This window comes from Molothrus aeneus, chromosome 1, assembly GCF_037042795.1.
Source record: "Molothrus aeneus isolate 106 chromosome 1, BPBGC_Maene_1.0, whole genome shotgun sequence".
NCBI classification, from domain to species: domain Eukaryota; kingdom Metazoa; phylum Chordata; class Aves; order Passeriformes; family Icteridae; genus Molothrus; species Molothrus aeneus.
This window is the reverse complement of record NC_089646.1, coordinates 149,503,681-149,517,886: the sequence shown is the minus strand read 5'-3', so window position 1 is coordinate 149,517,886 and position 14,206 is coordinate 149,503,681. Positions and strand designations below refer to the sequence as shown.

The window sequence follows — 14,206 nt, the reverse complement described above, 5'->3', positions numbered from 1 at the left end:
TTCTCTTTTTTCTCTTTTCTCTTTTCACTCTTCTCTTTTCTCTCTTCTCTTCTCTTCTCTTCTCTTCTCTTCTCTTCTCTTCTCTTCTCTTCTCTTCTCTTCTCTTCTCTTCTCTTCTCTTCTCTTCTCTTTCTCTTCTCTTTCTCTTCTCTTCTCTTTCTCTTCTCTTTCTCTTCTCTTTCTTTTCTCTTCTCTTTCTCTTCTCTTTCTCTTCTCTTTCTCTTCTCTTTCTCTTCTCTTTCTCTTCTCTTTCTCTTCTCTTTCTCTTCTCTTTCTCTTCTCTTTCTCTTCTCTTTCTCTTCTCTTTCTCTTCTCTTTCTCTTCCTCTTCTCTTTCTCTTCTCTTTCTCTTCTCTTTCTCTTCTCTTTCTCTTCTCTTCTCTTCTCTCCTCTTCCTCTTCCTCTTCCTCTTCCTCTTCCTCTTCTCTTCCTCTTCTCTTCCTCTTCTCTTCTCTTGTCTTCCAGCAGCTCCAGGCATGGAATTAAGCCAGTTCTGAAAACCAAATCACCTGGGTTTTGGTTTTGATTTTTTTTCCCCCGATAGTTTTCTGAGCCAGTTTTTGGGCAGGTCACAGAGCACCATGGCAGGTGACAGGGTGATGATGGCTGAAGCTCTGAGGGGCAGCCAGGCATTACAGGAGCTCAGCTGGGAGCAGGGGGGTCTCTCTTGTGCCTCTCAGTGAGGTGAACCAGGGCTCAGACATTCAGTTTACTACCAGCAAGGCGTTCAGAGCACTTTGCCAAAAAGATCAAGTTTAGTTTATTTTTAACTTCACATTTTCAAAACTGCCTCCCTGTGAGGAGGAGGGGGTAGGGAAAGCTCTGTGCACTTGTCCAAGGCCTGGAGCAGAGCCCTGCAGTCCTTTGCTCTCTGCAGCCAGCAGACTGGAATGATGCTCTGGGCTGGCAGGCACGGAGGAGGTGCTCTTTGCTCTTTTTCTCTTGGACTGCATTGATTTCTCAGACACCATCTGCTTGTGGCTGACTAATTAGGAGCAGTAGCCAAGAGGCAATTTTCTTCTTTCTCCTTTGACATGCAGACTCATACCACTGTGCTTTTTGCCATCAGATTTTGAAATCAGGCTGGTGGAAGATAAAACTTAGCCACTTGTTCAGGAATTGCTGAGAGGGGGATAGCTGTGATCTAAATGGTTCCTCACTAAATAATGAACTTAGATCTGGATGGTTTTGTGTGCCACTGGTTCCCAAACTGGCACAAAAGGAGTGAAGATTTCATTGTTTTAGCCTTGAAACAGGAGAGCCTGGTGTTGGTGTGTGGCTTCTTAGTGGAGAGCCTCCAGTTCAGTGCTGGGGTTTCCTTATCCCTCTTTAGAAGCTTGTTGTAGGACCAGACTTGGCAGATTCTAGGGATGAAAACTTTGAACTGAAAGCTGGTATTTGGTGTTGAAGACTTTGTCAGGGACCTGGGTTGAGTCACTGAGAAACAAATGGAAGAGGTTTTGCTAAAGATACCACTTCTGTAAATAATTGTGGTGTTCAAATTCAGATCACTTGCTCCAAGGGGCTTTCAGTTTATCTGGTGGTCGTCTGGGTAGGTTTTTATGTTTGTAGATACAAACATAAATATTTTAGTTGCTTTCCAAAAAGGAAGTGAATTTTCATGATTTTCTGGTAAATGCTTTGTATGAAGAAGTATAAGATTCATGCATAACTAAAATTAATTCCTTTCTTTTTTCCCCTTTCCCTAGAATATGACAGATACCTAGCATCTAGCAAAACCATGGCAGCAGCTTACCTTGACCCAAACTTGAATCACACCCCAAGTTCAGGTGCAAAGACTCACCTCAGTACTGGCATGGAACGTTCCCCAGGGGCCATGGAACGAGTCCTGAAGGTTTTCCACTACTTTGAAATCAACAGTGAGCCGACCACGTGGGCCAGCAATATCCGGCATGGAGACGCCACTGATGTCCGAGTGAGTCCCTTTTCAGCATTCCTATGCCATCCTTAGGTGAAGTGTTATCTTCAAAAATGGGAGGTAAAAATGGGAAGCAAACAAACACAAAAGTTTCATGGTTTGTTTTAAAATAATCTTGACCTGTTGTATATTTTGAGTAAATTCAGGAATTTTAAGTGGTACCAACCTGTGTGGTACCACATCGAGGCAGGAATGAGGGCAGGGATGAAAGTGACTTTAAATGACATTTTGCATGATTTAAAAGAAATTATAAGAAATGAATGTGTTTAATTGTAAGATGTGTGTATTTACATGCTTAAAATGTTTAAATATAATGTGTACATCACTTAGGGAAAGAAATACTGTTTGGACACTTATTCTCCTGTAGTGGGGGGAAAGTGGAGCTCTGAAGAGTCCCTGTTTTTCCCCCCAGACAGTCTGTCCATCCTCTCCCCCTGCTAGTCACCTGCTGCTTGTATTTTTAAAATATTGTTCTTCAGTTTATCTATGGAAAAACCCCCAAAGCTGTGACTTTTTCAAGAATAAGTATCTGTAATCTTAAGAGTTCTGTGGAAATGTTATTATATGCATGAGAACACTTTATTGTGAACTTACATCTTCTCTAATGCTGAGATCTTACCTTTTCTGCATTTATCCTTTAAATTTTTGAGGTTTTGTGGTATCTAAACTGTAACTAAGCCTAGTTTAGCATGTCAAATGCTTTTGTGGTTTGCTTGTTTTTTAGTCATCCTCCAAGAGCAGAATCTTGCAGGGGTGGTAGGTGGTGTGTGGGGTTGTTTTCTGCTGTGAGGTACTTGCTGTGGAAGCAGGTCCCCATCTGCTCCTTCCTTCCAACAGTTCTTCAAATTCCGCTGCAAAGATTCTGCTGGAGAGAGGGAGTTGTCATGGAGTGAAGGAGACTTATTTTCTCCTCCTGTCCTCTATTAATTTTCCTTTGTGCAAAAGAAAATGAAATTAATAAAAAAACATGAAGAGTTTTGAATGTTTATCTCCCTTTCCCACTGTTTATTTCCTAGCATGGCTGCATGTGCAAAGGCCCAAGAGCATTCCTCAGTGGGGGAGGTCTTGTGGTCTTGAGCACAGATCTGTGAAATCCAGGGATTTTCATTGGTGATGCTGTCTCTTGTCAATTCAATAAGCTCCTGTCTGTGTTTGGGGATAATGTAGTGAGTGGACAGATCAGAGGTTCAGCAATAGGAACCATTATCATCAGCTGCATATTTTTTTTCATGTGGAGTTAAGTTTTTTTGGGTGCCACTTGAAATGTTTTTGCTCCCTGACTTAAGTATTAATGGTTTGCTATCTCTAATCTGATTGATTTGTTTCATAAAGTGCATTACTAGGTACAAGAGGAGGAAAACTATGTCTCAGTACATTTTTAACCTTGCAAACCTCTCCTGTGGATAAATGTCCAGGGCTCTTAATGTGGTACTTGAAATGGAGGCTGTCTTTCTAGAGAAGTATGTAAAACCCTGGAAAACAAAAGCAGATATTAAATCTGTTTTTTTCCAGCTCAGGAATACCTGTGGTTATGGACTTTAAGGATACAAAACTTGGAGTTGCTAAGAAATTTAGTGCTGAGTTCAGTTGGCAGTTATATATTGTTTTTAAAAGCAAGAATGTGCCATTTTTAATAAAAACAGGATCAAAAGAACAGGCATGCAGCAGTTACTTGATGCTTGCCTTAATTTTTAATTTTTACATATACTTTTAATTGGATGGATGTTTCCAAAAAGAATGGGATTTTTGTATTGTTCTGATGGGTGGCTGTTCAACTTCCTTCTTTTAGCAAATGTCCTTCTTTTGTTATTTTGTTCAACTGGGACAGTGACTGTTGAATGTGAATGTGCAGGTAGTAAAGGTCTAGCACTGATGTATTACCATGACATTTATTTTAGAAACAGTAAACCCTTGTTGGAGTACAAGCCTACATTCCATTGGAATGACTGCTGGTCGACCAAGCTGAATAATTTAAGATTAAAATAGCCTGTAAGGTTTTTATGCCTCCTTTTGTGGAGGAGACTCTGCCATTTCTTCTGAATTACAGCCTGAGGGAGGAGACTGGAGCTGGGTTTGTTTCCAAGGAGCTCTGAAGGAATATTCAAAGGTGAATGTCTTTGGGACAGCTCTGCAATTAAAAGGAAAAGAAATAAGGTCTTCCAAGGCTGCTCCCTGGTCAGCACAGCTGCTGGGAAACATTTCCAGTATTTGGGGTGCATTTCCATTGTTAGGAGTCAGACTTGGTCAGAAATCTCCAGGTGAGCCAATTAAAGGTGTTTCTGCTGCTAAAGCCAGAGGACTTTATGGAATGTACCCAGGAAAAGTTGGAATTTTCTTTCCTGATTTGTGGTTCCTAACATCTTCTGTTTCTAACAAAGTGCAGTTTGCCTTTGTGAATGAAGGATGTGTTTGACAGTCAAAGCAGCAATAAAAAGGTCTTTTCCTCCCAAAAAAAAAGGACATAAAAAAAGATAGAATATCCTAGAGTATAGAGTAGAAACAGTGATTTAGCTGTATACCTTCTACAAAATTCCTTGGTCATGAAGGGAAACACTTTTCATTAAAACTCGGGTGGTTAAGCTCATATGAACAGAGATCAGCTTTCTGTAGGAGTCCTTTAAAAGGCTGGGCTGTGATTTCCTTGCTGTTTGTTTAAAATATCTTTCACCAAGACAGCAGTACGGCTGCTGCACGTAGGCTTTGCTTTGAGCAGAACTTTGGCCTGTGGACCTCTGCTTATTCTGGATGGATTTAGTCCCTCAAAGACTGCTGTTTCCTCAGAGGGATGAAGGCTGTGCTCTGCAGTGGATGCAAGAGCAGCTTCTCAATTCTGGGAACTGCTTTCTTGGATTTCAAAGAACTGGCATGCTCTCATTACCCTCTTTTTCTTTGGTGTTATACTAAAGACATGCTTCATTTCCAAAAGAAAGAAAAGGCTTTTATGAATGTGCAAACAGTGGTCTCCTCCTGTGAATGTGTATGCAGACTCAGCCAAACATTTGCCAGGGGAAGAAAAGTTGTTTATCTTCCTTGTTTATCTTGGTATGGCTTGTTTGGATGTGGTGTCTGGGTGCTTGTGCACAAAGGGATTTCCAGGCTTCAGGCTTGGAGGGAATGCAGGGCATTCTCTGCCCTGCTCACAGCCTCAGGTGTGGCATGTGAGAAGGTGGGTGTTGCTGAGATGGAACTTTTTGGTCTCAAGTGCACCCTGAAAGTCAGCACTGCCACTGGGTCTTGATCAGCACTTAGGAGAAAATCACCTCGGTTTTCAGATGTGGTTGAAGCAGAATTGTAACCATAATTAAGGAAAAAGAAAAAAAAAGACTGCACTGCATGTAGCAGATTGAATGGGTGGAGAAGGTCTGGGATTTTTAGAAAATGATCATTGGGAAACCTTGTGAGAGTCCTTACAGGTGACTTTTGATGAGGTGCAGATCTTCTGTACAGTCTCCTTTTCCACCTCAAAGGTGCCCAGCTTGCATCAATTACACCTTTTTTAAAACTCCTAGCCTTTAAAGTTTGTCTGTGATTTTTACTACTAGTTGTGAGAAGTAAAGACATTATTTATGTGGAAATAACAAACACAAATCTCAAACCAGGTTGTTGCCAGACATGTGTTGTACCTTGATTATCAGAAAGGTTTTTTTTCTTTAAATTTTGTTATGCTGTCTAAAACCTAAGCTGGATAGAGATAGAATTAAAACTTTTCACCTGTCAGATTAGTCCTTATTTTTGTAGTTGAAGAGAAGCATGGTTAGAGCTCTTGAACAAATAAAAGTAATGTTTGGGGTTCTCTTAACCTGTTCACAATTCAAATGTCCTTTTCTTCCTTTTCTATGCAGTACCACCTTAAAATGTCAGCTTCCTTAATGTTGACAGAATAAGAACTCAAAAAGCTGAATTTAAAAAGTACATTAGCTAAGGGGAAGGATGTTATCTAACTTTAAAAAACCCTAAATGCAAGGAGCATTGGCTACATCCCATCCTCTCCCATTTGCAAAAAGACCAGAGCAAATTCATCAGCTTCCCTGCCCACCTGCAAAACCCTGCTCCTCCCAGGTAGAAGGCACACGTGCAGGTTGGAAGGTTGTGTATTCTGGGCTGTTCTTTAAGCTGAGTGCTTTAGGGGAAGGGCTGAAGCACTTTCAGTTGGGTCTTCACTAAGCAGTTAATTCAGCTGTTACTGTGTTCCTGTGTGTTGCATCTTCTTTCCTGTTTGCCTCTCCCATTCCATCCATGCTGCACTTTCACCTATTGGTGCAAGAGAGCAGAATGTTTGAGTGGAGATCCAGTTTGTGGCGGAGGAATGGAAAGATCCTGTAGTGCAAAGGTCTGCAATTCAAATGTCATCCTGGTTAAGACACGAGTTTCATTGGCAGCTGGGCCAGCTCCTTCTTGCTGTTTGTTTTGTCATGCTGCCACCCTAGCTGTGCTGGCACAGGTGGTGTGACTGTTTTGGCAAATTCAATCCAAGTTTAAATGAGTGATTGTTTTGCTGTTGTTTTAAATCCAGATCAGTTCTGTAATCTTGTTAGCTGCATTGTCTTGCAGACTGACACAGCTGAGAAGGCTGGGGGAGAAAGGAAATGCCTGTTTATGCTGGCACCGAGGGGACAGAGTATTAAAGCCTTATTGATGAACATCCCTTGTCATCCTCAGCAGCATTCCTGGTTTCCAAACATTTCCCAAGAAGGATATTGCCTGTTCTGAAAAAGGGCAAGAGGCTTGTCAGTCCAACCTCAGTTCCAGATGTGATTCCACCCACTCACCTCCAAGTCTCCCTCTTTTTCAAACCCGTGTTATTTAGAGCCAATATCTGGACAAAAGGTGCCAGACATCTACTGTAGCTACTCTGGAGCAGATCTGGGCTACACAATACTGATCCTGAACTCACTGCTACCCAACTGGGGAATGGCCAGATGTGCTTTATTGCTGTTCAGTTCCTCCCAAGCCAGAAGCTTGAAGAGTTGTAAGAGAATGGGCATGGGGTGGAGCTGCTCTGGTGTTTCTACTGCAGTCTGTAGAGGAGATGCAAATATATTAATTGGATGAGTTTTTATCTACTGGGTTTCTTTTCTAAAATAGATTTCTACTAGATTTAGTATTGGGGAGCAGCTTGGTCACACAAAGCTCTGTGGAAAGAGACTGTTAGTGCTGGCAGGAGTCAAAGCTGGATTAGTATTTTTGGTGAAGTCAGCTCTTTACAGCAATGGTTGCATATTCAAATCTCATTTCTGCGTGTGCACAGTGATATATGTGCTTTGAGGCAGGGGAATTATTTGATGTATAGAAGCAGACTGGAGTGCAGTGATTCAAACATCAAATAGATGTGTGTAAAAAATGTATAAAATCATTTCTGGTCTAGTATAAGAGCTAGAAAATGGGTGTGATTTACCTTTTTTCTTTACTTTTCGCTGCTGTGTGCCTGCATGAATTGTACCAGATAACAAGGCATGGTTGAATTGTTATTTTGTAGGTGCCTCCCTTCTGAGAACCTGAGAAAAGTGGCAAGAATTCAAAATTACAAATCTTGAAATGTAAACAAAAAGGTGTATGGTGTAGTGATAATCAGCATACTAAGACAAAAGTACCCTTGGGCTTTGGAATGCCTGTTTTACTTGTGCAAAATACCCTTGATACCCTCAGATAAGACACACATGCAAAATAACATTTTAAATCTAATCTCAATAGCCCTTTGACATTTTTCTGAAAACATCTGGATCTGTAGATGGCTTCAAGTCAACGTCCTGCATCAGTGTTTAACTGTACAAAAACTGGATCCAAGGGGGCTCTTTGACTTTGCCAGAGCATCTGAGGATAGGGAGTAGTGAAATATAGAATCACAGAAAAATCTGGGTTAGAAAGGACAGTTCAAGGTTGCCTATTCCAGCCCTGCTGCAATGAGCAGGGACATTCTCAACTAGATCAGGTTGCTCAGAGCCCAGTCTAATCTGACCTTGAGTGTTTCTGGGGTTGGGGCATCCACCACATCCCTGGGCAGCCTGGTCCAGTGTTTTACCCCCTCATTGTAAAAAAAACTTCTTCATGATATCTAACCTGAACCTACTCTCTTTCTATTTAAAGCCATTTGCCTGTATCCTGTCACTTCATACCCTTGCAAAAAGTCCCCCTCCAGCTCTCTTGGAGCCCCTTTGGGCACTGGAAGGGGCTCCAAGTCCTCCCTGGAGCTTCTCTTCTCCAGGCTTAGCAGCCCCAGCTCTCTCAGCCAGGCTCCATGGGGGAGCTGCTCCATCTCTCTGATGGTCTTGGTGGCCTCCTCTGGACCTGCTCCAAGAGCTCCATGTCCTTCTTGTGTTGGGCCCCCAGGGTTGGATGCAGCTCTGCAGGTGGGGGCTCACCAGAGGGGACAGAGGGGCAGAATCCCCTCCCTCACCCTGCTGCCCACACTCCTTTGAATGTTAAGCTTCTGGAAAACTAAATTTATTGTCAGCTTTTAAAACAGCATTGCATTAATTTGGGAAGTGTGCAGTAGGATCAGAAAAGTGCTGATTAATCCAAGAAGACTGGAAAGCAGGGCTGTACCAGCTCTGCTCTGTCAGTGCTGTCAGTGTGTGCTTGGAAGGTTCCTTGTGGAATTCTGTGTGGGTGTGCAGAGGTATCTGGGATGACAGATGTGAGCATGGTTGAATGTGAAAGGCTCTGAGGCATTTGGGTGGATGTGTTGCTTGGGCTGAGGTGTCTCTGTGCTGGAATGGTGACAGGATCCTGGCCAGCAGGGCAGGCTGTGCTTTCAGTATGAATTTGTTGGGCTTCAGGGGCAGAGTTCTTGTGCAGCCTCATCAGTTTCTAGTCTTGTTTATCATATGATACACAAATCTGCTTGCTGGATAAGCACAGGAATGAGAAAAAGAGGAACGTGGGCTTTGTGCTTTGACTGTCAGACACAGTGTTATCAGAGGACAGCCCAGATTTTGGTGTAGTGGGCACATTCTATAGTTCTCTTGTATGGAAATGATAAGTTAATTTTCATCAGACCTTTGCCATTTATTTTTGTTCAGCTTTTCATTTAAGCCCCCCATATAAATCTGTCATCAGGAGTTACAATACTTGATATATAAATAGTGTTTGACATATTTGAAGTGCTGCACAAACATTACCACGCTGTGCCTATGTCAGAGTTGCTACTTAAAGACCTTTTCTGGTGCAAGAAACTTTGTCCTTCCAACTAAATAAGGAAATTAGGTTTGTAGTCACACTGGGAGTATATGATTCTATCTTCAATTTATTCATAGTAGCACATCAGTCTTGTTAAATTACAAGCAATCAATTCATTTTGACTCATTTACAGAAGCAAAGTATTATTGATATATACTGGGAGAGCCAAGGGTACTGTGTGCCCTTCGGCCTTTCTCTGGTCTGTCTTGATTTTTCAACATTCTCCTAAATATGCTGTACTGTAAATTCTAATTTTGGGCACATTCTCCTAATTTAGGGCAAATATTAATCTATTTTTTTAATTAGCTGTGATGCATATCTGTTTCTTTAGACAAATGAGTAAAAATGAGTGCTATCCTGGTTTCTACCTGTAGGAAAATTTGCTATCCAGGTTTCTACCTTTTTCTTCTTCTCTCTGGGGTAAAGGGAATGAAAGGTCACCTATCCCTTGCCTGTTATTGATAAGACATTCCTCTGAAGGCTTCTCACTGTCTCTTGCTCAGCTGTACTAGTCTATTTTATGTTCAGAATGTAAATGTCAGCTTCAGAAACTTAATTAAAATCAATGTGATTACAGTAAACCACATTCAAGTGGCAGATGATTGTGTGACTGCCTTGCAGTTGTAGGGAGCTGCTCACAGACACATGAGAACTCCTCATAGGAATTTATATTCATGTAGGGATGGATCCCCTGTACCCAAAGTGAAATCTCATTCTGGAGTAGGTTTTTGTTGGAGTCAAGCCCTCTAACAAGTATTAATTTGAGGTCAGGAGTTTGAGGTCCAGGATGAAACTGATGGTCCTTACCTGGTTTTTTTCCACTCAGCAATCCATCTGAGGAGTTTCCTGAGCTGCTGGTTGCAGTAGAGTCTGGAGAGATTTCAGATTTCCTTGGCTGTGCTTCCAGCTGAAGGATTGTGGTGACATGTCTCAGCAGGATGCTGTAGTTGCTATTGTGCAGTGGTTAAGCAGTTAAGTTGTTTGTCTGGAAACTTCTGATTAAACATTCTCATCAGTGCCACACAGAACATCAGGCTGCTTTGGCAGGGCTCCTCACAGAGGCTGTCACCCATCCTGGAGTGATGGCAGTGGCTTTGTTGGACACTCCAGGAGTCTCCACTGGCTCTGTGGAGCTTGCCCAGGACCTGAGGAGAGTGAACATGTTATTTACTACTGATGGGAGTTAAATGCACTGATCTGATGCTGGCTGCAGTGCCAGTGCAAGCCTTGGGGATTAATCTTGGAATGTTTATAAAGAGCAGCCAGGGCTGGGCAAGTCCCTGGGGCTGGATGAGGCTCCCTGTTCTGTGCTGGGTTCTCCTGATGGGACTAAATGTGTGGCTCTGAATGATTTAGAATTCAATTCCTCTGGTTTATTAATAAAAAATTATATAAGCAAATAAATGTTTTACTAGAGACTGCAAACCAGCCATTTTGGGTGTCTAAATCACCACGTTTCCTTATTTCTCCAGTGTTTGGTTCTGACTGTGAGTTGATAGCACCTGGAATGAGCTTTGCAGCTTTCCTAAACCACAGCAAAGAGAAGCACTCAATGTGTTTGTTTCATATAAAGCACCACTTCTTCCTTCCTGACAATACATGGCTTGTTGGAATATATATTCCAACACTTGCACTTGACCTCCTGTGCACCTGTTCTGCTGTCTCCCTAGTGTTTGTGCTTTTTCTTTAGTTGCAGCATGTACTAATTGTTGCTAATTATTTTCTTGGGCTGACAACAACTACCTCACTACATACCTCACCCTTCTTACATAAATCAGAAAATATGTCTTATTTTTGATTTTACATTCTGGGATGGCTTTAGATTTGATTGATGATACAAAAAAGGCTTAAAATCTTGCTTGATTTTGCTGGGAATTAGGCCACCTGACTTCTTCAGTCCTTTTGAAATCCCAGCCTGAAGACTAGAGAGGCTCTGAGATGTCCATCTTGATTCTTTCCTGAGTAAGCACTAATGCTTTCAGCTGAGCCTTATGCAGCAGTTGTCTCAGTAGTTCATGGTCATAGATAATTTTACCATAATTTTTTCCTTTCCAAAGCCATTTCTTATCACAGCAGGCATAACTATCATCTGAGAACACGGACCTCCATTTTCATTATCAACTGGCAGTGTCAGAGATGGGGGGAGGGACGGATTTCAAAAATGTAATGCTGTTTGCTGCATGCTCTGTGCAGGGTGCAGGAAGGGATGAAAATGAGTGAGTCTCTTCTGTTTGCATAGAGAAAAACTGGCACCATTCCCTTTGGATGAGAGCTTGCCTGCTAAAATGTTAGGCTTTACTAACTAAGCAGAGCTTGTCCTTTGGGTGAAGAAGAGGTTAAATATGCCTCTGTCACTTCTGAGAGTACTTGGTGGTGGTGAGTGTTTCCAGGGATACAGGCAACTGCTCTCCTTTGTAGTTTCTGATACAAAGAGCCTCAAATGCAGGCAAGAAACAAACTTAAACAATTTACATTAAATGCAGATTTAAAACCTGTTCACTGACCTGATAATAGACCTTTGGAATTGCTGGGGAAGGCTGCAAAAAGTGAATTGCTTTAAGAGGAGACAGGATGAGTAATTGGAAGAGTTTCACTGTAGGCTGATGAATGACAGAAACAATGCTTGGCTTGGGAAATCCACTGGGATAAAAATAGGCTGAGGTTAGGAGAGCACTTGGGGGAAGTGTTCCCTTGTGCTTGCCTGGCATTGCCTCATCCCTGGCACCCATCTGTGGCCTCTCTGCTTCCTCCTTGAGTTGTTTTCCCGAGGTGCCTGCGGGGAGCTGCTCCTTTGCATCAGACCTTTGTTCCCAGCAGCTCAGGCACCTTCTGGCTGTCGAGACAGGCTGTGGCTGGTGAGTCTGTGGTGCTGCCAGCTGCTTGAAAGCTTGGATTTGCCCACAGTGTTGTGAAGTTTCCCTCCCACACAGTACCAGCCTCTGCAAGCCTCCTGTTTGCTTTGCTGCTGTCCATCGTCCTTCAGGTCTGGGCTCGCCATCCACTTTGCCCTGTGTCCAACCCCAGGGCATGGGAGACAAGGGAAATTTGGGGCACTGTAGGCTCTGAACTAAAAAGATGCTTCTGAGGGTGCTCACATTGCTGCTCTTGGACACAGGGTCCTACTGGGCTTGATGGAACCTCTTCTTTCTCAGTCTCCATGAGCTTACTAAACATGGCTTGTGTTTCCTTCCTGTAGGCTTGAAAGAATTTTGTTTTACATTTCTCTGTGCACTGTGTTGCTTCTGAGAGATTATTTAAAGGTTGCAGTTTGAAGAGATGTGTGAGCTGATTTAACAGCTTGATATCACCTCACCAACAGCATGATTCCACTCCTACATGTGTCATCTTCCCCCTCTATTCAGATTTAGTGCTTTCTTAGTTCTTTTTTTGCAGTTAGTTTTCTGCTTGCATAATTTGCAGAATCAGGGTTTTAAACATTTTCTTTGGGGTATAAAACAATAAATTTTGGGAAGCAATCACAGAGTCATTTAGTTTGGGAAAGACTGCTTAGGTCATCAGATCCAGCTATGAGCCCAGCACCTCGACCAAGTTCACCACTAAACAATGTCCTCAAGTGCCACATCCACATGGTTTTTGAACACTTCAAGGCATGATGACTCCACTACTTCCACAGGCCAGCCAGTTCCAAGGCTTTTACCCTTTCAGTGAAGAAATTGTTCCTAATATCCAATCTAAACCTCCCTTGGTGCAGCTTGGGGCCATTTCCTCTCATCCTGTCCCTTGTTCCCTGGGAAAAGAGTCTGACCCCCACCTGGCTTCACCTTCCTGTCAGGGACTTGAGGAGAGCAGTAATGCTCCCCTGATCCTCCTTTTCTCCAGGCTGCCAACACCATCCTATAGAAAACCCTCTCACCTAACTCACTCCAGAAGGTCACCTCTGGCTCCTGTAGAACTTCCACTGGTTATGTGCTGAGGTTTTGTTGGAATTCTGAGCAAGAATCACTTGTGCATCTCTGCATTCATCTGTGTGTGTGTGTACCAGTATGAGTGTTTTCAGTAAGAAATTTTCAGACCATTCCAGGCACAGAATCAGAGGCTTGTGAATGCCTGAGAGAAGAGTCTGGGAGCAGCCACAGCCCTGGCTCCTGCTGAGCTCTGAGCTCCTGCAGCAGGGATCTGCTGCCTTCCCTTGGACAGGATTGTGAGGAGGCAGCAGAGCTCCTGCTGGCTCCCTGATCAGGATGAGAGCAGGACAGCCTGGCGTGCTGCACCTGAAAGGTTGCTCATCCCTGCTCCACTAACACTTTTGATTTTTAGTTACTGCATGCCAGACCTTTCTGATGGCTGACATGGCAATCTGCTACAGGTTTATGTAAAAGGTTCCTTTCTTGGGCAAGAGATCTTCAAATCTGAAATTTACCTCGGGGCAAGCAACATTTGTTGTGTTTGAGAATGTTCCTAAATAATTGTCTCTTGCTTGGTTTTATAAGAGATCTCTGCTGAATCTCAAATAAGTCAGGGGAGGAGGGGGAAGGAAACCAAGGGGCTGTGGTGTGACCTATGAAATCCTGGCTGTTGGGGCATTGAAGAGGATGAAAGTGCAAGATGATTTTCTGGTTCTTGATGGAGAGTGACTTTTAAAGACTGCTGGTGGGCTTTTTGAACTAATGCATCTTGCTTTCATCCACAAACCTGCTTTTGAAATTTTGGCTTTTATGTTATTCTGTTTTACATAGAAGAAATACTGGCCTGAATCTGATAAAATGCATGGAACATATTTACTGATGTTTTCTGAAGTTGTGCTGGTAAAGCTTCAGCAATTATAAAGTCACTACCTATGTGCTGCTTAGTATTTTTTTTGGTATTACATGGTAATATTTTAAATTAAAATATATGTATTTAAATTATTGTATTTTACAGCTTGTAAGGAGTGTGTATTTCTCTGTTTTAGGGCATTATTCAGAAGATTGTGGACAGTCAGAAAGTGAAGAATGTGGCCTGCTATGGGTTACGGCTCAGTCACCTGCAGTCTGAGGAAGTTCACTGGCTGCACCTGGACATGGGGGTGTCCAGTGTGAGAGAGAAATTTGAACTAGCCCACCCTCCAGAAGAATGGAAGTAAGAATATAAC

General features: G+C 42.6%; 1 protein-coding gene across 8 annotated transcripts in view; it reads left to right on the top strand.

The window, feature by feature from the left end:
- Positions 1–14,206, top strand: part of PTK2 (protein tyrosine kinase 2) — a 190,030-nt gene that overhangs the window by 81,558 nt on the left and 94,266 nt on the right. For all 8 annotated transcript variants that reach the window (XM_066566803.1, XM_066566763.1, XM_066566754.1 and 5 more), the window contains 2 exons: positions 1,709–1,935; positions 14,027–14,193. In XM_066566803.1, coding sequence (XP_066422900.1) covers positions 1,741–1,935; positions 14,027–14,193 — 362 coding nt within the window. In that variant the 5' untranslated portion in view covers positions 1,709–1,740. The remainder of the gene's footprint in view (positions 1–1,708; positions 1,936–14,026; positions 14,194–14,206) is intronic.